This window comes from Elephas maximus, chromosome 22 (assembly GCF_024166365.1).
Source record: "Elephas maximus indicus isolate mEleMax1 chromosome 22, mEleMax1 primary haplotype, whole genome shotgun sequence".
Lineage (NCBI taxonomy): Eukaryota > Metazoa > Chordata > Mammalia > Proboscidea > Elephantidae > Elephas > Elephas maximus.
Genome location: NC_064840.1, coordinates 52,103,857 through 52,130,569, shown reverse-complemented (window position 1 = coordinate 52,130,569; position 26,713 = coordinate 52,103,857). Strand labels below are relative to the sequence as shown.

General features: G+C 53.2%; 1 protein-coding gene across 2 annotated transcripts; it reads left to right on the top strand.

The window, feature by feature from the left end:
• On the top strand, nucleotides 1-26,713 carry SORBS3 (sorbin and SH3 domain containing 3). 2 transcript variants are annotated; one of them, XM_049866023.1, is made up of 21 exons: nucleotides 1-512; nucleotides 3,080-3,233; nucleotides 3,503-3,620; nucleotides 5,004-5,197; nucleotides 6,448-6,511; nucleotides 11,213-11,251; nucleotides 11,792-11,858; nucleotides 13,604-13,694; nucleotides 13,931-14,017; nucleotides 14,118-14,171; nucleotides 15,667-15,753; nucleotides 16,352-16,398; nucleotides 16,944-17,083; nucleotides 17,270-17,322; nucleotides 17,443-17,489; nucleotides 17,703-17,817; nucleotides 20,104-20,229; nucleotides 21,588-21,899; nucleotides 22,743-22,846; nucleotides 23,406-23,512; nucleotides 25,892-26,713. In XM_049866023.1, the coding sequence occupies exons 2-21, from the start codon at nucleotides 3,132-3,134 to the stop codon at nucleotides 25,951-25,953; spliced, it is 2,016 nt and encodes a 671-aa protein (XP_049721980.1). In that variant the 5' UTR covers nucleotides 1-512; nucleotides 3,080-3,131; the 3' UTR covers nucleotides 25,954-26,713. The 2 variants fall into 2 exon arrangements, with proteins under 2 accessions (XP_049721980.1, XP_049721979.1); XM_049866022.1 differs by having other exon boundaries at nucleotides 11,789-11,858.

The following is a 26,713-nucleotide window of genomic DNA, read 5'->3' as shown; positions in this document are numbered from 1 at the left end:
ACCAGAGCAGGCTCCCCGGGGACCTTCGGGTGGCTCCTGCCGGCGCCGCCTCCCGGCCGGCCCGGCCTCCTGGGCCAGGAGCCACCAGCGTCCCCGCGGGGCGCCCGGCCAAAGCCCGGACGGAGGGCACTCGCACGCCCTTGGCGGGCTGTCCTCGAGCCCCCGCCCCGCGAGGCGGGAAAGGGAGTAGCCGGCCCCCCACCCCACCCCTCCGCAAACAGTCCAGATTGGAAACACAAACTCCGCCGGTCGCCCTCCCTCTGCCAAAGCTCACGTCCCCTGCCTCCCAGCGCGCTCGCGCTCGCTCACTGCCTCTGCCTCCTTCTTCCTCCTCGTGCGCCCAGCCTCTCGGAGCCCTGTCCTGACCCGGTCACGAGGGGAGAGAGCACATCTCGGACTTCTCCCGGGCCCCTCCCTAAGGGCCCGCAGCGGCCGCGCCAGGCGGGAGCCGAGCAGAGATGCTCCTGCCCTCCCAGGCGGTCTCAGTCCCCGCCACCTGCTCGCCGGGGAAGGTAGGTGCCGGCATGGAGAGGGGCGGGAGAGGAGGCGGAGGCCGCAGTCAGGGAGAGACCAGGGAGCCAACCCTGCCCCGCGCCAAGCCCAAAGGGAAGGCAGTAGAGCCCCTCCCCTTGGGGTCCTCAGAGGCTGGGCGTCCCAAACTCAGGGAAACTGAGGTGGAAAGAGCTTGGAAGTTCCTCCCTCCCGTCAATCCAGAAAAGGGGAAAGTTGAGAAGTCCACGTGGACTTGTAGCTGGACCTGGAAAAGTGCGTAGGGCCAAGACCCCAAGGTCAAAGCAGCACTTAGAGATGGGAAGGTGTTTGCCAGCCGAAGTAGAAGTACCGCATCTCTTCCAGCTCTTTGGAGCTGGCTGTTTGGAAGGAAAGGGGCTGGATGAATTCTGGAAGGACACCAGAAATGTCCAGGCACCCTCTGTCCTCTGCCAGATGCAGGTCCAATTCCCCTGGGTGCCTCATCGTCCCTATGAAAAGCCCTCCCCAATGTTTCCTGGCAGGGCTTCGAGGAGAAAAACTCAGACTACCCTTCCCATCCCCACCTCTGTCTATCCCTGAAGGTTGGGCCAGATGGGGGTGGGGTGGCAGGCAGGCTGAGGCATCAAGGGTCAACAACCCCTGAAAACTCAAGTGGTTGGGGGGCACCTCCTGCCCTCCATCCACCACTCTACAAGAGGGCAGTTGTCACTGAGTACAGAGTGGAATGGGGAGGCTGGGAAAGGAAGAGTCTGGTCAGCTGACGGGCAGAGACTGCAGATGCTGACCAGGCAACTTGGCCTCAAGCAGTCAGCTGGACAGGGAGGGGTCCCTGCTTGGACCTACCCTGTCCTGGGCCTCCTGACCTCCCACTCTCCTCTGCCTCAATTTCCCCACAAGGAAGAGAGCAGTGGGGGAACTAGGATGTGTCTGCATGTTTCGCATTTGATAGGAGTCTTAATGGGATCCAGCTGGTGAGCTGCCCCTCCTCCAGTCTCAGCCCTCCACTCCCCACAGCCACGGAAAAGCTAGATCCCCAACAGGCCACTGCTCGAATGTCAGAAGGAATCCCCCCAAACTCAGACCAGAGACAAGGAGCTGCCCCCAGCTTTGTCTGTACCCTTGCCAACCCCCCCCAAGGCCTGACAACCAGTCACAGCCCCTATGCACCCTCATCTCCTCTGGTCCCCGCAAGTCGTGTGCTGCTCATATGACCACCCACTGCATACACACACCCACATACAATTCAGCTGACTCCCTTCTGTACCCACAACCCATGCTGCTCACATGATCCCCACTGGTGGCACCCCCACAAGTCAGAGCCACATCACTCCACCTCCATTCCCATCCCACTGGCTGCCCTCCCCATGAACCCCCACCGACCCCACAGGCACACACAGTCACACTGAGCAAAAAGCCCAGAACTAGTCTGGCCCCAGAAGGTAGTGGCCCAGTCCAACAGCAAAGGTGAGGTGGGACAGCCTCCACACCAGTTTCTGGGTAGAAGAGCCTCATTAGACACCCTGACCTGAGAACCTCCTCCCTGTCCTCTTCCACCCACCCCTCTGAGTTCCCTTCCTCCATTTCCATCTCCTGAATGCCTGGAGCCCCTTACCCCTGACCTAACCTCAGTAGAACCTGGCTGGCCAGGGAAGATCCTCCATCCAACAATCAGTCTGAAGACATAGGAGGAAGTGTGTGTGTGTGTGTGTGTGTGTGTGTGTGTGTGTGTGTGTGTGTGTGTGTGTGTGTGACCATGTGCAAGAGAGCACCAGGGAATACCCTCCAGGTCCACCTTTCCTCTCACCGGCTACTTCTCTCCACCCCCTCCTCACTGCACGCTGAACCTCTGAGTCCTCAGTCTGAGGGAAGGGAGATAAAGGATGGAGCTGATACTCCCTTTGAGCTCAGAAGGAGTGGTTCCTGCTGCCTGGAAATGCCCCCCACTCTACCCCTCCCCGGAACCTTGGCCTTGTTCGGGTTTAGGGTGCCACCACTGCTTCCCAGCGGGCAGTGGGCGGTGCCCTTGCTGTTGGCCAGGGCCTCTCCCCTGGCCTGAGTTGCTCCTTGTGCCCGCTGGCAAGCAGATGCTCACTCAGGGACTGGGGGAGGCAGAGGGAACTGAAACAAAGTCTCATATCCCCCTACCCCTCTCTGCCAGTTGCCCCAGTTCCCCTCTGCCTTCCTCTGGGGGAGCAGGCTGTGCTATGCAGTGAGAGCCCCAGAGAGGCTGCCCAACAGGGCGAAGGCCGGAGCTTGGTCCTGCAGACCTGCATGCCCAAGGAGGCTTTGTCCAGCAAGCCTGCTCCTGGCCAGCCTTCCCTCCTCCTTGCCCAGGCCTCCCCCACCCCCACTCCCACCAGGAGCTCCTGCCCAGGGCCTAACAAGCAGTCCATTGTGCCTATGGGAGCTGGCACAGGCAGCCTGCAGGCGGGTGCCCACAGTGGCCTGTTTCCTGGGTCCTGTGGGCTCCCACCCAGCTGACCCCAACCCCCTCCCAAGGTTTTCCCCTCCTTCCCACCCCTAGGTTGAACCAAGAGGCCATAAGCAGTCAGACCCAATAGGGCTTTCCCTTCTGTCTTCCCTGCAGAGGACACACGGAGCAGCTGGCACACCCAGAGTCCTCCCACCTTGACCCAAGCATGCAGGCCCCCCCTTGCAGCCTCCCTGCTGGGCTGAGCCTGGACGACTTCATCCCTGGCCACCTCCGGGCCCATGTAGGGTCATCCTCCCATGGGACACGGGTGAGTGAGACCATTGAGGGAGAGGGTGCCCTGGTCCCACCCTAGGGGGACACTAGCAGGACAGGCAGGACAGAAGGACTAAAGGAATGCAGGGAGGAAAGAGGAGTCAGAAGGTAGCTGCAGAGAGCCTCGCTGGTTTCCTGCGAAAGGGTCAGGCTGGGCCCTGGAGCCCTCACCACGGGCTGTGGGCTACGCCCTGGCAGCCATCCCTCCCACCCTTCTGCGGGACCTTCTGGGCCCTGAGCAGCCGTTCCTGGCCCTTTCCACAGATGCCCGTGATCCGGAGTGGGGGCTCCAACACCCTTAATTTCCAGTTCCACGACCCTGCACCCCGGACCGTGTGCAATGGGTGCTTCCCACAGAGGAGAGATGCTTCCCGGTGCCCAGGTGGGTTAGGCAGAAAAACCTGCTCCAGGAGCCCCATGGGGGGGTAGGGGTCAAAGCTGCCCTGCCATCAGGCACCACCCTGTGTGGAGCAGGAGGGGCAGCAGAGGCCTGGATGGGGGTGGGGAGGGGTGTCTCAAGGCCATGAGGAGGTCCTACACCCAGTTGGCCCCCCCAGGGACTACCCCCTGGTGCCCCAGGGCTCCCAGCTCAGCTGTCCCCTTCCTGTGTGAGCATGTGTAGCCCTGTGAAAGTGAAATCAGCTGTGGGAGAGAGTGGCTGACACATCCCTTCCCTTCCACTCCCGGCCCCTCCCCCCAGTACCAGGGAAGGGAAGTGGGGGGCCTCCAGCCAGGGACTAGCTTGGAGTGGGGATGAAAGGGTGAATTCGAATGGGAGCACATGCTGGTTCTAGAAGGGGCAGGGCTGACCCCCCACTACAGGCATGCCTCTGAGCTGTCTCATCTGTGCTCAGGAGGCCAGCTAGCCACATGTCAGCAGGGGACCTCCTTGGTACAGGCCAGCCCTGAGTGACCATCTCCTGAGAGGGTGGCATCCTTTATTAAGCATTCCTTTGAGGCAGCCCCAGGTGAAGTGGTTTATACATTTAACAAATTATTAAACACTTACAGTGTACTGGACACTGTAAAGATGCTTTACAAGCCTTACCTCATTGAATCCCTCAATATCCTGGCAAGGTAAGTCACAATTAGTGTCATCTTCCCAGTGAGGAAACTGAGTCTCAGAGATGTTCAGCTAGTAAAGGCTGAGCTGAGATTCAAACCCAAAGCCCTTAGGCGGCTGCACTGGCTTCTTGGGGCCTAAGGTTCTGGGGAAGTTGAGGACACAGCAGCCATGTCTGGTGAATGAGTTTCTGTCCCTCACTGAGCGCCTCTCGACTGTGTGTCAGACACTGCACTGGCCACAGTCGCACACTTAGATCTCACTGAATCTTTGCAGCGATTACCCTCGTTTTTCAGAAGGGGAAACTGAGACACTGAGGTCTGAATGCAGCCCTGTCCCCTTCAGGCCCCCGCGCCATTTCTGCCTCCCCAGCTGGGAAGTCCGCAGCGCTCTCTACAAGCAGTAACTCCCAGCCCTCCTTCTAAAAACTCTTAGGAAGACTCCAGGACAGCAGGGTGCGGTGGAGTCGGGCACAGATTTCTCAAAACAAAATCCATTTTAATTCCCTTTAACGAAAAAGTAAACAGAAGCCTGTGGTACTTCTGGGGATGGGAGGTTTGTAGAGTCTGTGTCAGAAACTCAAACAAACAAGATGTTGAAACTTTGGAGCCCACAGGGATCCATGTTCTAAGGAGCTAAGGGACGCACCAGTTTGGGTGGGGGCCCTGCCTTTTGTAATGCTCTCCTGTGCACACCCCACAGACACAGCCTGGTATCAGACCTGGCCAGGGCCTGGGAGCCGGCCCTCAGGTAGCCCAAAGACCCCTGCCCCCCAGCAAGCCCAGAACTGGTCAGCCACGTGGACCAAGGACAGCAAGCGTCGGGACAAGCGCTGGGTCAAGTACAAGGGAATCGGGCCTGTGGATGAGAGCGGCATGCCCATTGCACCCCGATCCGTGAGTCCAGGGCTGGGGGCCACAAACAGATGGAGCACAGGGACTCACACTGAGCTCGCTTCTGTGAATGACAGTGGGGTGGGCAGTAAAGGCTGTATCCAGACCATTCCGCTGGGGCTCCACCATGGATGGTTTCAGGTGGTCATGGAACCCCATAAAGTTTTGGGCACCCTTGTGTGTCTGAGTTGTACAAGTGGCTTGTGAGGGGGGAGGTCTACAATTCCCACCAGGTTCTCAAAGGTGAAGAACCACTGCTGTAAGGGCTGAGCCTGGCAGGGCCCAGCTCGGAGTTTTGTATCCCAAGGGACTGGACAGTGCTCATGAAATGGGTGATGAGTGAACAACTAGCTGAAGGAGTGAGTCCTGAGTGAGAAGGCCCTGCACTGTAGCAGGCAGGCGTGGAGGGCTCAGAGGTCCAGGCTCAGTGGGCCCTGACCTCCTTCCACACCCACTGTGTGTCTTGAGCCAACCAGGTGCCTCTGGCCTCCACCCTCTCATCTGGAAAATGGAGTTGATAACATACCCTTCCTGCCTCCCAGGGTAGTTTTGAGGCTCAGATGAGGCAGGGAATTTGAAATATCATTTCTCCTATATTATTACTTTTTGTGTGTCTTTTAAATTACATAGAAACATATGCTCTTTGTAGAAATGTTGTTGTTAGCTACCATCAAGTCTGCCCCCGACTCAGGATGACCCCATGCACAACAGATCAGACCATTGTAACCTGTAGGGTTTTCACTGGCTGATGTTTGGAAGTAGATTGCCAGGCCTTTCATCCTAGTCCATGTTAGTCTGGAAACTCCACTGCAGCCTGTTCAGCATCACAGCAATACACAAGCCTCCACTGACAGACAGGTGGTGGCTGGCCATGAAGGTGCACTGGCCGGGAATCGAACCTGGGTCTCCCACATGAAGAGTGAAAATTCTACCACTGAACCACCACTGCCCTCTGTAGAAACATTAGAAATGAAAAAAAAAAAAGCAAAGAGAAAAAATGTAAACCCAATGCTTCATAACTTAGGGCTCATCATTGTATACGCTTTGATGTACATCCTTCCATGTGTCTTAGCCATATACATGTCACACACAGTCATTGTTATTAAGGATATCACAACGGAGAAGTTCACCAGCCTACCCACTGGACCTTCAGGGGTGGCCAGAGGAAGGGCTCATTAAGGAAGAATTTCTGTGGCTTGATAATGGAAGAGTGGGTAAGCAGTGAGGCCTGACTTTGCCTTTTCTCATTCCAGAGTGTTGACAGCCCCAAGGACTGGTACCGGAAAATGTTCCAGCAGATTCACTGGAAAATGCCAGGTGGGACACCCTCCCAGGGCCCTCTCCCTGCCAGACTGTGTTTCGGGAGGGAGGGACAGAAAGGGGAACTCACCTGCTTAGGGAGCTCCTTCTCCACCCACCCCAGGCCCTGTGGTGTGTGGTCCCTAAAACTGGTCAAAGAAAGGTACTCAGGGCCCAGCAGTAGCCTGCAGAGCATCCTCCAAGATAATGACTAGACGCTGTCCCCTGGTATCCTCTGAGGGTACTGGGAAGATGGTTCATTCCTGAAATTTCTGATTTTCCTGCCAGGCTGAAATTCCACCATTAGTGGTTCATTCCTCTTCATTAATTGCTTTCTTCCATGACTTAAACTGCAGCCAACCCTGGGAAGTATACATGAGCTTCCTACAAGTTCACTCATTCAATCGTTTGGTCCCTTGAATGTTTACTGAGCACTTACTAGGCGCCAAGCACTGCTTTAGGCGCTGAAGATACTTCTTGTTGTTAGCTGTTTTCCAGCTGGCCCCCGACTCATGGTGCCCCATGCACAATGGAACAATACACTGCCTGGCCCTACATCATTCCCATGACTGGTTGTGGATCAGATGGTTGTGGTCCACAGGGTTTCATTGGCCGATTTTCAGATCGCCAGGTTTTTCTTCCTAGTCAATCTTAGTTTGGAAGCTCTGCTAAAACCTGTTCAGCATCACAGATACACACAGGCTCCCATAACAGACGGGTAATAGCTGCGTATGAGGTACACTGCCGGGGAATCAAACCCAGGTCTTTCACACGGAAGGCTGATGATATAATAAAAAAGAGTGTCTCCGTTCTAGTACAGCTTATGTTCTAGATAGAGGGAGACGTGTACTAAACAGATAAACACAGTCACGTGCCACATAATGTCCATTTGGGCAATGTCCAACGATGGTTCCTAAGGTTATACGGCAATCCCTGGGTTACAAATGTCCAACTTATGTACAACACCTAGTTACGAACCAACCCCTGTAAAGCCTATAATATTGAAAATTCGAGGTACATAACAAATGGGAGCTACTTTTTGACACACATCAAAATATTATTATACTTTTAATTTTTTATTGCATATTAGGTGAACGTTTACAGAGCAAATTACTTTTCCATTCGATTCTTTGTATGTAAAATGTCCCACAACATTGGTTTCATTCTGCATAATGTGTCAGCACTCTCCCCATTTCCACCCTGAGTTCCCTGTTTCCTTTCGTCCTGAATTTCTGTCCCTTCTTGCCTTCTCATCTTTGCTTTTGGGCAAATGTTGCCCTTTTGATCTCTTATAACTGATTGTTCTAAGGAGCACGTTCCTCTCAGATGTTATTATTTTATGGGCCTGTCTATGGTTTGGCTGGAAGGTGGTCTCTAGGAATGGCTTCAGTTCCAGTTCAGAAGGGTGTTTTAGGGCCATGGTCTCGGGGCTTCTTCCAGGCTCTGTAAGAATAGTAAGTCTGGTCTTTTTTATGAATTTGATTTTTTGTTCTATAATTTTTCTTCCACTCTCTCTGGGACCCTCTTTTGTGATCTCAGTCAGAGAGTGGTCAGCCATTGTAGCTGGGCACCATCTAGTTCTTCTGGTCTTGGGGTTGTGTAGGCTGTGGTTCACGTGGTTCGTCAGTCCTTTGTACTAGCTGCTCCCTTAAGCCTTTGGTTTTCTTTACTCTCCTTTGCTCCAGATGGTAAAAAGACCAATAGATGTATCTAAATGGCGGCTCGCAAACTTTTAAGACCCCAGACGCTACTCACCAAAGCAGGATGCAGAACTTTATGAACTCTGTTGTGCCAATTAATGTAGATGATCCCTGAGTCTATGGCCCTTCATCCTTGAGCCAAGAAACTTCATCCTTCAAGGTGTTTGGTTATGTCTAAGAAGTTTCCATGATTCTGCCCCTTGTGTCCTCTATTGTCAATATTAACATGTAAGCAGCACCTACGGTTATGTATGTTGAAAAAACATTATTATTATTATTACTGTATTATGTTAAAGATGTTTTATTGTATCTAGAAGTGTTTCTTTAACGACTTTTTATGCATAGAAAGTTACACTATATACTATATGCTATATACTAAGACAAACATTTGACTAACTGGCATTAGATATGAACCATACCTGTTCCGAATTACATACAAATTCGACTTAAAGACAGACTTAGGAACAAAACTCATTTATAATCTGGGGACTGCCTGTATATAATATGGTGTTCCTATTTCACAGACCATATTGTGGATGTTAAGTAACATGTGACTGTATCTAATATGGCAGATGGTGGTAAAGCGTCAGTGGAGAGCCCAGTGAGGTTGCTACTTAACACAGGATGGTCAGGAAAGGCCGCTCTGAGCAGAGCCCTGAGAGGGTGAAGGAGTTAGCCTGGCAGAGAGGTAGGGAACAGCATTCCTGGCAGAGGGAGTACCAAAGACCCTGAAGGAGAAACATGCCTGGCATGTTCTAGAACAGCAGGAAGAGGATGGATGGAGTGCGAGAGGGGCATGAGGTAGGAGATGAAATCAGAGAGGTAATGTGGTCAGATCATGGAGGCCTTGTGGGCCATGATAAGGAATTTGGCTTTCACTCTCTGAGAGATGAGGAGCCACTGGGAGGTGCTGAGCAGAAGAGTGGCAGATCTGACTAATAATAGCTACAAAGGATCACTCTGGCTGAGGTGTGGAGAAGAGATGGTAGAGGCAGGGGTGGAAGCAGGGGACCAGTTAGGAGGTTTTTGCTTTAATTCAGGCTAGAGATGATGGTGTCTTGGACCTGGATGGTAACAGTGGACTTGAGGGGACTTGGTGGGATTCAGGATACATTTTGAAGATTGTTGCTGTTGTTGGGTGCCGTCGAGTCAATTCCGACTCATAGTAACACTGTAAGACAGAGTAGAACTGCCCTGTAGGGTTTCCAAGGCTGTAAATCTTTACAAGAGCAGATCACCAGGCCTCTTCTCCCATGGAGCCGCTGGTGGGTTTGAATCGAGCACTTAACCACTGCACCAGCAGGGCTCCTTATTTTGAAGATAGTCATGGGAATTTGCTGATGGATTGGGTGTTGCATGAAAGAGAGGAGTCCAGATGATTTCAAACCCGAACAAATAGAAGGATGGTGTCGGCATTTGTAAAGATAGGGAAGACTGCAGGAAGAGCAGGTTTAAGAGAAATCCAGTTTAGATAGTTTATGTCCAAGGAGAGATGTCAAGTAAGCAGTTGAATATACAACCCTGTAGTTCATGGACCAGTCTTCGGGTTGCATAAAAGGTTTGCACTCAGCTGCTAACTGAAAGGTTGGCAGTTCAAACCCACCTAGAAGAAAGGCATGGCAATCTGCTTCTGTAAGATTACAGCTAAGAAACTCCTATGGATTGCAGTTCTACTCTGTAACACATGGGGTCACCATGAGTTGGAATTGATTTGATGGCAGTGGGTTTTTTTTTCAGTAGTTCATGAGTGAGGTCTAAACTGCAGATATAAACACCTGGGATTCACTTAAAGAGATTCTGATTGAACGTTCCCCAAGTAATTCTAATGTGCAGCCAGGGTTGCAAACCACTGGAATGGGTGGTATTTTAAAAGCTCTAAGACTAGAAACCCTGGTGGCGTAATGGTTAAGTGCTATGGCTGCTAACCAAAGGGTCAGCAGTTAGAATCCACCAGGCGCTCCTTGGAAACTCTGTGGGGCAGTTCTACCCTGTCCTATAGGGTCGCTATGAGTTGGAATCGACTCGACGGCACTGGGTTTGGTTTTTTGGTTTTAAGACTAGACTTGATCATCTAGGGAGGGAATGCTGATGGAGAGACAAAGAGGCCCAAGGATGTTAAGAGGTTTGAGAGATGAACAGGAACCAGCAAAGCTGACTGAGAAGGTGCAGCCAGGGAGGAAGGAGGAAAACAAAGGCAGTGTGGTCTCCCTAAAGCCAAGTGAAGAGGGAATTTCAAAAGCAAGAAAGGATCCACTGTGACAAATGCTGTTGATGGGTCAAATTAAGACAAAGACTGAGAATGAACCATTAGATTGGTGAGGTGGAGCTCACCGGGGTCTTTGTAAGAGTGGTTGGGGACAAAGGTGATGGGGCCGAATGCCTGATTAGAAAGAATGGGAGTAGGAAATTGGAGGTGGTGAGTTAGTTACAACCTTTTGCTGTAGAGGAAAGCAGAAAAATCCAGCAGCTGGGGGAAGATGTGGGATGGAGAAAATAGAGTTTTGTGTTTAAGGTAGGAGCTGTTGCAGCATGTCTTCATGCAAAGGGATCAAATTGGTTGGCTGGTCAGTAGCTTTTGCTAGAAGACCCTGGAAATTCATGAGCACCATGAAGAGTGTGGGTCTGGGCAAAGGGGGAAAGATAAATATTTAGAACTGGGTGCAGGATGGGAAAGAGGGAGAAGAGGAAATCACATTCCTCCCACCTGACATGGAAGGGCAGGTCCACAAAGGTCGGGAAGAGGGTGTGTGTGGGAACGCAGGGAGGGAGGAGCTGGAGGGTTTGGGCAAGTGGGCTGCCCAGCACTGGCTTGCTCCAGCCCTCAAGTGGGCCAGAGGCATTTCAAGCCCTCCGGAGAGCTGCTCTCCTAATTCCTTCCCTCCCTCGGACATTCTTCAGGCCCTGACTCAGCCTGTCGCCCCCAGCTCTTGGCGGGAGGCTGGGAGCGGCTGAGGCAGTGGCACAGGGCTCTCTCTCCCTTTCTGCCCACTCCTGACCTGCGTCCCTTCTGCTCTCACAGACCTGCAGCTGGACTGGACATTCGAGGAACCACCCAAAGGTGAGGAGGTGCCAGTCGCCCCAGCCGGGAAACACCTCCCAGGCTCCCACTTCCCTGAAGCTGGGATGTGCAGCTGGCCTGACTTTGGGGGATCCCCAGTTGGCCCTAGTTCAACTAGAGACGTTGTTATGGCTTTTTTCCGGTGACCTCCAAGTTCCCTTTCTCGCCCTAGCTATTAAAAAAATGGTAATAAAAAGCATCAGCTTTGCAGCCCCGTGAATCCTACCTCGGCCACTCCCTGGCGGTGTTTTTACTTCTCTGAGCCTCTCTTTCCTCACCTGTAAAATGAGGACACCAACCTACCCCACAGTTTTTGTTTTTGTTTTTGAAGACTTAGTGAATCGTGTGACCCTCAGGGGGCAAAACACACATTTAGTGGCTCGGGACACCTCCCTTTCTCCACCTCCAGGGAGCGAGGGTGGGGGTGGGTGCCAGAACCTTAAATGGGCGCCCAGGCGCCCTAACTCCAGCTCCCGCCCCTCCCCGCGCTGCTGCCTGAACTCTCACCTTCAGTAGTTTCCTCGTGTGTCTCCTCAGCAGACGCAACTCATCCCAGGCACCAGCGAAGACCTGCCTCCAGACCAGGCCCCGCCGCAACCTTGAGCGGGTGAGCGTGAGAAGTGGGGAAGGGGCTCGAGGGCGCGGAGGGGCCGCGATCAGCTCTTCCCTGTGGGACCGGCGCCCCCTGGTGGCCACAGCTGGGGCAGCCTTGGGGCAGACAGGCCGGGGTCTGGCTCCCCAGATGGGCCCTGTCTTTTCTCAGGGTCTCTAAGGCCCCGGAGACTTCCCCCACCACCAGGGCCAAAGAGGAAAGGCGAGCAGAGAGCGCACGTGGTACTCATTCCTGGTCAGGAACGCTTGTGACACGTTTGTGTTCGGTAGCAGGAACTCCATCACCCAAAAAATCCACAGGTCATATGGGGTGGGGAGCAACGTGACTCAGAGTCCTTGGGCAGAGCCCTGAGAAGGGTATGGATGAACACAAGTTTCCACCGGACTTCTGACGCTGAGAGAGGAGCCACACCAGGGAGGTTAAGGATGAAATTCCTTTCCTCTGTGCAATCCTCACAAGCCCAGTGGGGCCGCCAGGGCTCAGAAGGGGCTCAGCCCAATGTTGGGAATCAGGAGTTTTGCTCTCAGAGTTAACTCAATGAGTGTCTCATTCCTTTACGTGGAGGGATTAGCCAGTCAGCATAGCCTTAAGTGGCCCGGCTATTAGCATCACCAATAAGGTACAGCTTTGGAACCAGAGTTCTGGGTTCCAGCTAGTGCGCTTCCCCTGCCATGTGACCTTGGGCAGCTTAAGCAGTCTGAGCCTCAGGGTCCCCATCTGTTAAGTGGGGATCATAGGGTTGTTGTGAGGATTAAATGAGATAATGTGTCACGCTTGGCACATAGTAAGCCTCCACACATCATTATCGTACAGGTCTAATTATGAATAGAGCTTCCTTATATTAGAAATGACAGAGACCATTCTCATTTTCCCTTTTATTATTGCTAAAATCAGAAGAGAATCATAATTACAGTCAACAATTCCTGACCCTCGGGTCAGGCATTCCATTGTTTGATAAGCTCGATACAGTGGTTCTACTTTGGAAAGAGTAAAAAAAACAGAGGCTGGAACTTTTAAGCCAGCCAAGAATGGGGGCAGGAGGGAAGCTAAAGCAAACGTGAAAAGTGAGGAACCCCCAGGGACAGTGCAGAGCCTCGGCAGCTGGGGTGGCTTCAGGGCAAGGTGACTGAATCCAGCTCCTCATGGACAGAGGCCCAGGGAGGAGAAGGAATTTGCCCAGGGCCCACCGCTGCTCAGGGCGCCAGGGCTCTTTCCCCTTCCCCGAGGTTTTCCTTGGAATATGACTTAGCGTACACTGTTGGGCATGGGTGCCAGACCGTCCTGCTCAGCCACAGCAGCTGTAAAGACCGGCCTCATCAAAGCTGCACAGACATATGTAGCTAAGATCACAGGGTCAGACAGAACACTGTCGCATCCTCCAGGACATTTTACCGAAGGCCACTATGGAGCAGCCGTTATATGCCAGGCCCTCTCCTGGGCACCTCACACATGTTCCCTGCCTAAGCATCACTACACCCCTTATGAAGGTGAACTATACCCATTTTACATCTTCTGGCCCAAAGGTCACACAACTACTAAGTGGTGGAGCTAAGATTTGAATACTTTTCACTATTTAACATCACTTCCACAGGAACAGGCAGGAGCAGCCAGAGGCACCATTGGCCCCTTAACCCAGAACAGGTGCTGGGGTGTGCAGCTCCCTGAACCAGGCCTGTGTGCTCACTTTTGCCTCAGTTTCCCTAAAAGGAAACTGAAGAGCTGTCCTTCCTTTTCTTCAGAAGAAGCCGGGGCCTCCCTGAAGAGTTTCCTGGAAGCACATTGAACTATAAACCTAGAACATCCTCCTCTCTGCTCCAGACACAAAATCAGGTAGCCTGCCCCGCATCCTCCCTTATCACCCCCCAATTTCACGTTGTGTAGCCAGACCCCTCTGCTGGAATAGCAGAGATAACGCCCTTTGAGCTTGGGTCCGGTATAGCCCAGAATCCCTCGGAGAGCACCAGTGGGCACAGGGGTGGGTCAGGGGCCCGGAAGCCTGCTTTCTCAGTCTGGCCAGTGTCCAGGTACCCCTCTACTCAAGGTGATGCCTGCCTGCCTCCACGCAGGTGCCCAGGTGCCAAGAGAGAGTAGACGGCATCTGGAAGGAGGACTCCTGGAATGAATTTCTGCAGGAACTAGAGACTGGGCAGAGGGTAAGTGTCAACCTGGCCCCCTGGGAGCGGACATACCCCCAGCAAGTGCATTTTGGGAAGAAAACTCACCCCCTCTGACACATTCTTCTTCATCCTTCAGCCAAAGAAACCTCTGGTGGACGAGCCTGTTGATAAGCCCTCTCAGCCCATTGAGGTGAGTGCTAGCTGGGTGGGTGGGTGGGGTGAGGAGGTAGACACCAATGTTGGGGGATGTATGAGAGAGATTCTGGGCGAGGTGGGCACCAGTGCCCATGCGCAAAGACCACAGGCAAAAGCTCTGACCCTTCTAGTCCCATCGGTTTACTTAGGCTGAGCACTTCTCACCTCTGTATCCCCAGCACCCAGGCCAGGGCCTGACATACAGTTGTTAGCTGTTGTGGAGTCAGCCCCCATCTCATGGGGACCCCGTGCACAATGGAACAAAACGAAACGCTGCCTAGTCCTGTGCCATCCCCAGGATTGGTTGCAGATTGGACCATTGTGATCCACAGGGTTTTCCTTGGCTAATTTTCAGAAGTAGATTGCCAGGCATTTCTTCCTAGTCGGGATGACCTGCTGAAATCTGCTAAAGCATCAGAAACCAAAAACCAAACCCATTGCTGTCGAGCTGATTCTGACTCAGAGTGAAGCTCAATAAACATGTGTTGGATAAATATGTGTTGACCAAAGCGGAAGCAGAGAAGGGAGTGGCCAGTGTGGACTAGAATTGTCCGGAAGTATTCTTGGAGGTGGAGCTGGGGTCTATGAAGATGGGAGGGTTTGGCCAACCAGACAGAGGGATGTTCTGGGTGAGAGGAGAAGCATTAGGAAGGGCCTGGAGGGGTGTGTGTGCAACAGCAGACTGGGATGGGCAGTGGGAGGGACAGCTGGATGGGGACAGTGAAACCAGGCTGTTGAAGGCCATGAAAGACTTGATGGGAGAGGAGATAGGGAACCACTGTAAATTCTTGAACAGGGAAGTAACATGACAAAGAAAATACTAAGACCCTCTGTGGGAGCACTCAGACACTCTGTGGGAGCACTACGGCACTGTCCGGGAGCACTTGGGCACTATCCGGGAACAGTAACACACTATCCGGAGCACTTAGGCACTATCCGGGAGCACTGAGGCACTATCTGGGAGCATTAAGGCACTATCAAACCAGAAAAACTAAACCTGTTGCTCGTAGACTCAGAGCAACCCTGTAGGACAGAGTAGAACTGCCCCATAGGGTTTCCAGGGAGCGCCTGGTGGATTTGAACTGCTGACCTTTTGGTTAGCAGCCGAACTCTTAACCACTATGCCACCAGCGTGTCCAGGTTTCAGGTAGTGCTAAGGTACCATCAGGGAGTACTATGACGCTATCAGCGAGCATTAAGGCACTATAAAAAAAAAAATAGGGGAGCATTAAGGCACTATGGGGGAGAGCAGGATAGGTCAGGAGGGAGGGGCTAGCTGAGAGGCTGTTGTAGGGATGCCCTCTTGACACCCTGAAACACCTCCCCACAAGCCCCCTGCCTTCCCCGGTCCTGTGCGCTGAGGTCGGCCCTTTTACCCGGGCACAGTATGCCCTGTCCTGCTGTCCACTGGGTTTCTCACATCTGACCTTTGACCAGCCTCCTCCCCCTGCCCTGCCCCATTACCTGAAGTCTCATCCCCTGCCCCTCAGGTCTTGCTTGAGAGAGAGTTAGCCAAGCTGAGCGCGGAGCTGGACAAGGACCTGCGGGCAATTGAGACCCGGCTGCCGTCCCCCAAGGTACCAGCCTCCCAATCCCACGTTGGGAGCCCCCGCAGGCTCCCTGAGCTGGAATCTTGAGCCTGCAGCGCTGGACGGTCCGGCCTCTCCCTGTCCCTGGGCTTGGGTGGGAGGGCGGCCAGTCAAGAGGTATCGCCTCCTGCCACACACCGGCTGTGGCCCTGGGCAAAACGTCATCCCGATCTCTTTCCTCTTCTATAAAATACAGGGCGTTGACTTTCCCAAGTGACCCTTAGCTAAGAACCCTTCCAGGCCGACTCCACGTCAGCCTGAAGTCCCGGTGCCAGGGCTCCCCCCACCGAGCTTCGCCCCGCCCCCTGAACCTCGGCCCTCAGGGACCCCCAACCCCTAAAAGGCCCGAGTTTCCCCGGCCTCTCCTTCTCCAGTCGCTTCCCTCCCTCTTCCGCCACCCTAGCTTCCCTCCCCCCCGCTCCTCCGCGGTCCGGTCCCGCTGCGCGCGGGAGACTCTAGGACCCCGCGTCCCGCCCGCCCCTCCCCAGCCCTCCTCTGCCGAGCTACCAACTTTTCCGGAGGCCGCGGCCTCGCTGGCGCTGGGACACCGGGTCCCAGCACTGAACGGCCACGCCTTCCCGCACAGAGCTCCCAGGCGCCCCGACGGTCCCCGGAGCAGCGACCCCCGGCCGGGTGAGAGGCTGGAGACGCGGGCCGGACAGGGGCCTGTCTGGGGCAGGCGGAGGGACGTGGCGTGGGGCGGGCCTGGCGGCAGCCGTATAATCCACCGGGACCGGGCGAGCTGGGGGAGAGCGGAGAGGAGGGGCCTGGAGAGCCGCTGCGTGGCCGGGACGCCGCAGCCCAGCCGAGGGAGGGACTCGGAGCCGCGGTTCTCTGCAAGGGGGCCGTCCCGTCGCCCACAGAGGCGGACTTGCCTCAAGCCCGAGGACTTCTGTCGCCACTGGCGGCGCAGCGCGGAGCGGGGAGCCGCCACTTGGCACGCGCGCTCCCGCGAACTTAACCTCCTCCGCCCTCTCCCTGTCCAAGGCCTCACCCTTTCCTGACCCTGGCTGCACGGGAAGTAGGACATCCTGCTGAGAGCCTAGGACCTGGGAGACGCCTTGGGAGGCGGTGGTGGCGGAAGCGGGGATGGGGGACATTGGGAAACAGAGGTCTAGGGGTGAGCTGGGTAGGGTGTGAAGCTGTAGACAAGTGGCTCACTCACGATGTCCCCGCAGCCCAACCTTAGCCTGGAGCTCCAGCTCCCCGCATGCACTTTACCCGGGTCCCTCCCGATCCGTGAGCCCCTACAGAATGGCGGATGGAGGAAGCCCCTTCCTGGGTCGTAGGGACTTTGTCTACCCTTCCCCAGTCCGAGGTAAGGACCACATCCTACTCTGTATCTCACCCAGACACCCGCCCCCCACCAGATAGGCTGGTTCCTGGGATGGCAGAAAGGTCAGAGAGCCTCTGCCTTCACTGGTGCCTGTAGTGGGCGGTGATGCCATGACCGCATCCCAACCCCACCCTCCGGTTCCCAAGCTGAGGTAGTGCTTTTCCACAGACCCTAGTGCCGCTGAACCAGGGGTCAGCCCAGCCAGGAAGGAAGAGAAGAAGGTAAGGGAGGGATTCTATGGTCGGGGTTCAGGGAGGGCCTAGGGCGGGTCCCCGGGTTACTCTTCTGGACCTGCCACTTATCTGACTTAGGTAAGCCCCCCATTTTCTCCCCCTGCCCAGATGAAGGCTGCCAGGCTCAAATATGACTTCCAGGCACAGTCCCCCAAGTAAGTACCCCTTCTCTACCTTCATTTTCCACCCAGGGGCAGAGCCTCTGCAGCTTCAAACCCCTCCACGACGGGGGGAGGGATGGGGAGACAGGGCTGCAGTGGACTTCCTCAGAGGGGTGGAGGGGACTCTGGAGTGTACTGGACAGGGTCTGAAGGGAAGGAGGATCTGGAGACCTCAGCTTGCCCAGATGTTGGTGCTCTGGTTTGCAGGGAGCTGACTCTGCAGAAGGGTGACATTGTCTACATCCATAAGGAGGTGGACAAGAACTGGCTGGAGGGGGAGCACCATGGCAGGCTGGGCATCTTCCCTGCTAATTACGTGGAGGTGAGCGGGGAGAGATGGGAGCAAGCAGGAGCCAGAGTGGATGTGTTGGAAGAGGCTTGGAGTGCAGACCCCTTTATCCCTGGCCCCTTGCCGGGGTTGACTGATACCTCATTTCTTGGCACCATTTCGTAAGATGTAAAAACTATGAGCTCACGGAGCGGAGACCAAATATCCTTAATGCCCTTGACCCCCAGGGTGCCTGGCCCAGTGCATTGCATGCAGCCTGTTGCCATCAAGTCAGTTCTGACTCATAGCAACCCTAGAGGACAGGGTAGAATTGCCCCATACGGTTTCCAAGGAGCACCCGGTGGATTTGAACTGCGGACCTATTGGTTAGCAGTGGTAGCTCTTAACCACTAGTCACTAGGGTTTCCATGCAGGAAGTGGTACCTAGGAAATGTTTGTGAAGTGAGGGCTAAAGGTGGGGCTCAGCCCTGGGGAGAACCAAACAGTGCAGCTCCTGGACCACAGACTGCTACCCCCAGCTAGTGTTGCAGACTTTCAGCACTCAGATCCATCTCTCTAAAGCTGCCCCTGGGAATAATTGTAATTGCAACTTCCAAGAGTGTCAAGTGTTTAACTGGTTTACAAATCACATAACCAGTTGCTATGAAGTACTCCTCTGAGGAAAGAAAAAGAGATAGGGAAGGAAAGGAGGGGAAGAAGGAGCAGATTTGGGCGGGGGAAGAAGATACTGCAGGAAGAAGCCAGCACAGACCTTCTTCAAAAAATAAAACAAGACAAAAACCGGTTACTATTGAGTCGATTCCAACTCATGGTGACCCCGTTGTGTCAGAGTAGAACTGTGCTCCATAGGACTTTTAATGGCTGATTTTTCAGAATTAGATCACCGGGCCTTTCTTCTGAGGTGTCTCTGGGTAGATTCAAACTGCCAAGGTTTTGATTAGCAGCCCATGGTGTTAACTGTTTGTACTGCCCAGGGACAAATGACATATACATGCATAATCTCGTATGTGTGTGTTACCCCCCTTGTTCCTTTCATTAATCGGGGAAGTGATACATTATTCCCATGTTGCTAAGGTTCGGAAGCAAGTTATTAAGTAGAAGATCCAGAATATGAATCCAGGTCTTGCCTCCCAAAGTCAGGTTCTGGATTTGATAGACTGCTCAGGTTATCTTTGGTATTTGTGTCTTTCAAGGAATTTCAACTTATCAAACTTATTTATTTGGTAATATTCCTTTATTATCCTTTTAATGTCAGTAAGATCAATAGTGATGTCCTCTCTTTCATTCCTGGTATTGATAATTTGTGTTTTATTCTGCTATAGGTTTGTCAATTTTATTGATTTTTTCCCAAAAAACTGGCTTTTGATTTCTTTGATTTTTCTCTTGTTTTTGTTTTCAATTTCATTGATGTCTGCTCTTTATCATTTTCTTCCTTCTGCTTGCTTTAGATTTAATTTACTGTTCTTATTCTAGCTCCTTAAGGTTCTCAGATTATTAATTTGAAACTTTTCTTTTTGTCTAATATAAACATTTAATGCTATACATTTTCCTCTAGATTCTACTTTAGCTGCATTCCAAACTTTGATATATTGTGTTTTGATTGAGTTCAAAATATTCTCTAATTTTTTGTGACTTCCTCTTTGACCCATGGGTTGGGTTGTTATTTAATTCATGTTCTTAATTTGAAAGGCATTAGGAGGCCTCCCTTACCCTCAGGACAATCTCCCTGATCTTGAAATTCCACAAAGTATGTGCAGTATTCTTAGTCATTTACATCTTAGTATCAAATAGTTTACTGACTTCTTGATTTTTGTGAGTTGGGGTGAAGTGGAGAGTATGCTGGGCACCTGGTGGAGTAAAATGGGAAGAGAAGGGGAACACTTGGTTCTCAGCAGTGGTAAAATATTAAATCCTCAGCTTCAGAACAGGTTACCAAATGCTACTTACTCCTCATTTCCTTGTGTGCTCTAATTTAAACTCTCCAGCTAGGCTTGCTTCCACTTTCAAGTCTTGCCATTCCTGACTCCAGTAATGCCCGCTAAACATACCTCTACTGAAAATTCTTTCTCCAGGGAGCCTCCTTGGACTGACCACCCCCTTGGCTGTGTTCACCCCTGGCCACTCCTAGGGCTTGTGTCTGGTGTCTGTGTTTCATGTCTCTGGCCTGGGGTCAGATCTTGCACATGCCACCTTCTCTTTTTCTTCTTTTGTTTTTCATCTTCTCTTTGTTGCCTTACACTCCTCCCAGGAGCCCCAAGCCTGTACCTAGTTGATGCTCAGGCTAAGGAGTGGCCTGACTCATGACCTTTCTTCCTGCAGGTGTTGCCCGCAGATGAGATCCCCAAGCCAATCAAGCCACCGACCTACCAAGTGCTAGAATATGGAGAAGCCCTGGCCCAGTACAACTTCAAGGGGGATCTGGACGTGGAGTTGTCCTTCCGCAAGGTGAAGCCGGGCCAGGCAGGAAGTGGTGGGGCAGGGTCGGGGCAGGGGAAGACATGGTTAAATATGTGTGTTAAAAACACTTTTAAAAGAGTCGGGGTTACCCATTTTTACCCAGTATTTCAAATTGTTTCCCTGTCTCTTCAAATATACTTCCCTTAATTTAGCCCCTTTTAAAAAGGTTATAACCTTCTAGAGTTGTGTTTTTTTCAATTGCAGGTTAGTAGGTTGTGAGGATCATAATCAACATTTTAAAAGAGAAGAATAGAAATATTAGACTGCAGTGCGTGTAGAAAGGGTATTTTATCAAACGTTGGCAGTTATGTATATACATATGTGTATGTGTACTGGATTGTTATCAAAACATATTTTTGTTATAGATTGTGTTCAAAACAGTTTGAAAAATGTCCTAGAAAGCAGGGAATTGGTCTCCCTTTGTTTTATTTTGGGGGCTCAGGCCATGAATGTCCCTAGTGAGTGACATCTGGAAGAGCTGGTCCCAGGGAGAGAGGGGTGGCTGGGTGGAGGGGGAGTGGGAGCAGGAGGAGGCAGGGGATGGCGAGGGCTGGAGACCATCCTCTCTAGAACTGCCCCACCGAGGTGGTGGTAGTTCTGCCCCTGACATCAGTCATCATGTGGGCTTAAGGACCCAGTACTTGCCCTCAGGGAGCTGATATTTAGATACACTGGTGGCAGGATCACCCAGTGTGTAAGGCAGGGACAGGACACTGTCATGGCAACAATGGCTAACATCTGTCCAGTGCTTCTTACATGTCTACCATTGATCTCATTTGCTCCTCACGGGGATAATATCCTTATCCCCTCTTAACATGTGAAGGGGCCCCGGGTGGCACAAATGGTTTACACTCGGCTACTAACCAAAAGTTGGTGGTCTGAATCTCTGCAGTGGCGCCGTGGAAGACAGGCCTGTTGGTCTTCTGTAAGATTACAGCCATTGAAAACCCTACAGAGAGCAGTTCTTCTCTGAAACACATGGTGGGGAGCATGAGTCAGAATCATCCCTATGGCCATGGGTTCTTAACATGTAAGGAAACCAAGACTCAGAGAGGCAAAGCAACTTGCTCAAGGCCACACAGCTAGGAATTGTTGGAACTGGGTTTGGACTGTGCTGTTAACCACCGGGCTCCCCTGTGATTGGAGCTCTGGGGAGGGAGAGTGCTGTGACGTGGGAGGGGGATGCATGCAGGGTAGGCTTCCCAGAAGAGGCAGGCTTGATCCAAACCTAGCAAGTTGTGGAGGGAGCTCCTCTGCAAGATGAGACAGCCCATGTAAAGCACCTTCAGGGTGCATGGTGCCCAGGTAGGCCCTGCAGACGCTGACTCATTTCTCCCTACCCCCAGGGGGAGCGTGTCTGCCTGATCCGAAAGGTGAACGAGAACTGGTATGAGGGCCGTATCTCGGGCACCGGGCGCCAGGGCATCTTCCCTGCCAGCTACGTCCATGTGTGCCGTGAGCCCCGGCTCCGGATCTGTGATGATAGTCCCCAGCTCCCTGGATCCCCCCACCTGACTGCCACTGCCCGTCTGGCCAGTAGCCCCAGCTCCTCCTCTGCCCCGCGCAGACCAGCTGACCCCACCGAATGGGGAGGCCAGACCTCCCCCCACCGCACCGGCTTCTCTTGCCCCACCCAGGAGCCAAGACCCCAGACCCAGGTAAGGTAGCCTGCCTAAGTATGGAGAGCCAAGCCCTGCCCCCATGCCACATCCCTGTTCCTGGGACTGGTGACACAGTAGCGGAGTGATTGGGGAGGACCTTGTGTTGCAGCCCCACACTGGCCTTAGGGACCTCATACCCGCTGAGTTGGTTCTAGTCCTTGAGCCCAGCCCAGGAAGGCCTGAGGCAGCCAATCAGCTCTCAGTGGGACCCCAAAGCCAGCCCAGGCCATCCTGGCCCTTCAAATGCCACTCTGTCCTGATTTACAGGTGGTACCAGGAATCACAGGTCTGCCATTCGCCTGCTGTGGCACCTTGGGCAGATGACTTTCCCTCTCAGGATTTGGGTTTCTTACCTGTAGAATGTTGCTCACCTGTAGAATGGGGGTAAAAATTCCCACTGCAGAGGGTAGTTGGGTAAGTTTGAGCTAAAAGTTCAGAGTAGCTGATGGAAAAAATAACACTATTCATAGTGCTGATGCAGCCAGCACTCATTCGTTCTTTCATCCACTCACTCGGCAAACCTCTATCACACGCTCCCTGGCCATAAGGCCTCAGTGATCTGAGGCTGCTGTGGGTCCGGAGAACCAGCTACAACCAGTGCACGGTATTCCTCCTGTCCCCAGCTTTGTTTGTGCTGGCATTTGGAAATCCTGTCACTTAACTACCAGCATCTGTGAAGTGAGCTAGTCAAACCAGATCTTCCCTGGGCCTTGGGATTTGTAAGGATAAGATGAGGTAGTGTGTAAAAATGCTTCCTGCAGGTGATGTGTGAGGCCCAATACAGTTCTCCTCCCTGTTGTCTTCCTCCTCTGACTCTCCTTTCCTTCTGTGACCCCACAGAGTCTCAGCACTCCCGGATCAGCTCTGTCCCATCCTCAAGGCGCCAGCCATACCCTGGACCCGGGGACCTCCTCCTCCAACACCACTCAGATACACTGGACTCCGTGAGTACCATCTGAGGGCGCATGGTCAGGGGGAGCCCAGCAAGCAGTGCTGAGCACACTGGCTCCTACATTCTCCCCTCCCCCTATGATGTATTTGGTAAACTCCCATTAGATAGTGCTCATCCTTGAGGTGCTTACAGGTGATTTAGGGGCAGGTGAGAAGGCAATTGTTTGTGGTGTTCCTGGCTCCACCCATCCCTGCCAGCCATGTGACATTAAAGCAAGCCTCCCTACCCCTTGGCCTCTTGGCTCAGCCTCCTCATTGGGTTCCCAGCCCTGAGGTCAATGCCCGTGTAAACCAAGGCTGAGAACTGGTAGAACAGACTTGAAGGCACTGGTAGCTCAGAGGAGGTGAGGTCTGGGTGATTAGGGTGTGGTGGGCAGGGAGCAGACCTGGGGAAGCCAGGCAGAGAATAGTCATTCTAGGAGCTGGCCCAGGGCCTAATGGGAACACGGAGGAACTCTGGCAATTCAGAGTGTTTTCTGAGAGTGCCAGTAGTTGGGTTGAGACCCTCCAGACATGGTCTGGGGGAGGTAGCCGTAACGATGTCTCCCACAGGTATCGGGCGATGTACCAGTACCGGCCCCAGAATGAGGACGAGCTGGAGCTGTGGAAGGGGGATTGGGTGGACGTCATGCAGCAGTGTGATGATGGCTGGTTCGTGGGTACGTGAGCCTGGGGCATGGGTGGGGAAGTAGGCTGGAAGAAGGTACTTCAGGGTCCCTGGGAGGATTTGGTGGGCAGCTGCTGCTCACCAGTGTGGTTCAGCAAAGATTCATGGTCTGACCACCCCCACTCAGCTTTTGACTTGGCTGCTGGAAGCCTGGCCCTGGATGCTTCCTCCAAGCCAGCACTTCTGTGCTGGTTGTTCTCCATGCCCTGAAGAGGGGTGAGGCCTGAGAGGAAGCTGGCACCAGCCCAAGGTTATTGCGAGTCACTGTGGACACAGGGCAGGATTCCTGACCCCCAGTCTCAACTCCTCACCACACACCTCTGCCTCCTCAGAGAGCAGTCTGTGGGGAAGGGGGCATCCTGTCTCCCGCAGACGCCAAACTCCTGATAGAAGGGACCAGGTCTCACACCTTTGTAGCCTCTTCCCCGCCGCCCCCCATCCCTCTGCCCCCAGCTAGCTTCTCTGGGCCTGGGGAGAGGGGAGTGAGGCAAGATCCCGACCTCTCAGGGTTGGCCCAAGGGCAGCCTGGGCAAAGGACTGAAGCAGGGAAGACTCAGTTGGCCTGGTTCAGGGTGGCCCACCTACTGGGCTTCACATGATCTGGTTCCCCAGAGTGGGCAGGCCCTGGCCAGATTTCAGCTTCAGAGGACCGGTGGTCTCCAGAGAAGTAAGCAGCCACAGCCCACCCAGCAGGCTGTGGGACCTGAAGTTTGGAGGGTACCTGGGCAGGAGTGGCTACAGGGGCAGTCCCTCGACCTGGCAGCCTGCCCTTTCCTGGCCTGTGTCCCAGTACCTCACTGGTGACCAGGCTTCCAACATACCAGTGGTTGTTAAGCACCGACTTGTTAACAGTCCTTACCTCAGAGGGGCGGGGGCTGGGTACATTCTAATATTACTGTCTATACTTCTCCTTTTGCATTTTTTACAACTTATAAAGTTTGCCAATTTATAGAGACAAGAAAACAAAGCTCCACTTCTGTGGTATAAGGACCAGTGTTTTCAGAGAAAAGTTTTACAGCTGCACTGTCCAGTGTGGTAGCCACGTGTGGCTGTCTTACATTTAAATTAATGAAAATGAAGTAAAATGTTAAGTTCAGCTCCTCAATCCCACTAGCACATGGCGAGTGCTCAGTAGCCACATGTGACTAGTGGTTATCCTTTTGGACAGCATAGGTTTACATCAATGTGGGCTGGTCAGGGAAGGCTCCCTGGGGAGGTGGGGGAGCTGGGCCTTGAAGGGTCAGTGGAAGGATTTGAAGAGACAGGGCAAAAAAGAGGGATGCTTCAGGCAGGGGAACAGTATCAGCAAGGCCTGGGGCCAAGATGAACATGGGTTTTTATAGCAAAGTAAGGGTACCAGCTGTCTTAGTTATCTAGTGCTGCTGTAACAGAAATACCACAAGTGGGTCGATTTAACAAACAGAAATTATTTTCTCACAGTTTAGGAGGCTAGAAGCCCGAATTCAGGGCACCGGCTGTAGGGGAAGGCTTCCACTCTGTGTTGGCTCTGGGGAAAGTCCTTGTCTCTTTTCTGTTCCTCAGTTCCTTGGCGACCTTCCTGCGGCCTGGCATCTTATCTTCCGTATCTGCACTCCCTTGCTTCTCTGCCTGGTCTGCTCTTTTATATCTCAAAGTGATTGGCTCAAGACCCACTCTATACTGATATGGCCTCATTACCATAACAAAGAAAAGTCAATTCCCAAAGAGGATTACATCCCCAGATATAGGGGTTAGGATTTACAACAGATATCTTTTGGGGACACAATTCAACCCATAACACCAGCCTGCTAGAAATGAAGGCCCAGGAACATCAATTTACCCCAAGTCAGGACTAGCTTTTATTTCATTTCATATTCCTAATCTTCTAGCATTCCCCCTTCCCACTCCATGCCTCAGGTGTTTGGGGGGTATGTCATACAGGAGGCCAAGATTTTAGTCCTCACTATTCCTAAGCCTAAGCAGTTTTCAGGCACTTCACTCTGACTTCCTTTTCTTAGGCCTTACCCTCCCCATCTGTGAAGTGAGGATGCCATACTGGACAGTGAGGTTCCATCTGATTTAAAGTCTGTTCTTTGTCCCCTGCTTCCTCTCTTTCCCAAGGAAGGATGGAGTTATTCAGAGCGGTGGGCAAAGTTGTGCACCTTTGTTGATTGCTCAGATTTTTTGGTTAAAAGGAATACTGGGTTAGGGAAATGTAGCTTTGCCCATCTAAGCCACTAGGGGGCAGGAATGAGGAAAACAAACCCCCCTCACTGGGAAAGGAACTCCACCTGCAGTTTTGGACACTGTCAGCAGGGGGCAGGGCCCTAGCCCCTCATTCCAGTTTAAAAAAAGGAGGCGGAGGAATGCTGTTTCTGTCTTTCCCTTTCAGGTGTCTCCCGGAGGACCCAGAAATTTGGAACATTCCCCGGAAATTACGTAGCTCCGGTGTGAGTGGCCTCCGTGGCAAGTCACAGCCCAGCCAGGATGGGTTGGGGAGCAGTAGCACTTAGGGGAGGGAAAGGTGACCTCCCCCACATCGTCCCTGCCCTGGGCCTGAGCTCCCAGCATCTGCAGACAACCCCAGAAACCTTTTCCTTGGAGCCCCCTGGCCTGATCCCCACCAACGATTCACAGGCGTTCCTGTGACGGCCCTTTCATCTCCTCCCCCAGCCCACTCCCCAAATACAGAGGTCTGCTTTGAAGTGGAGACTGTTTCCAGGCCTTATTGAGACCAGACCCCCAAGCCGCCCACCCCTACCCGCCATGGTGTTTCCTCTAACAGGGACTGGCTCCCAGCTTCACCCCCATGGGGTTCCTCTAACCAAGACCAGCTTCCTAACCTAATAGAGACCAAATGCCTCTGACTGGAAGGGATTCTTCCCTTTTCACTTCAGCTTGCCTGCTGCTCCTTTGCCTTCCTGCCTCCAGCTGGGCCTGGGAGCAGGTGGGGGGCGGATGCAGCCACCTTCTTAGCCTTCAGGCCTGGTAGGTCTTGCCTAAAGGCCCCTCTTTCCGAAGGCTGCCAGGCCCTAGCCTGGGCTCTGTACATCGTTCCTCTGCTGTGCTGCCCAGGCTGCTGGCCTTGGAGGACTGGCCTGTCCCAAATGTCTTCCAGGGGAGACTGAGGTTTGCTGCCCTCCTGTCTCTCCAGCACCCCCTCCCTAGCCCCCAAGTTCCCTCTGGAAAAGAATGTAAAATAAATCTGGAGACC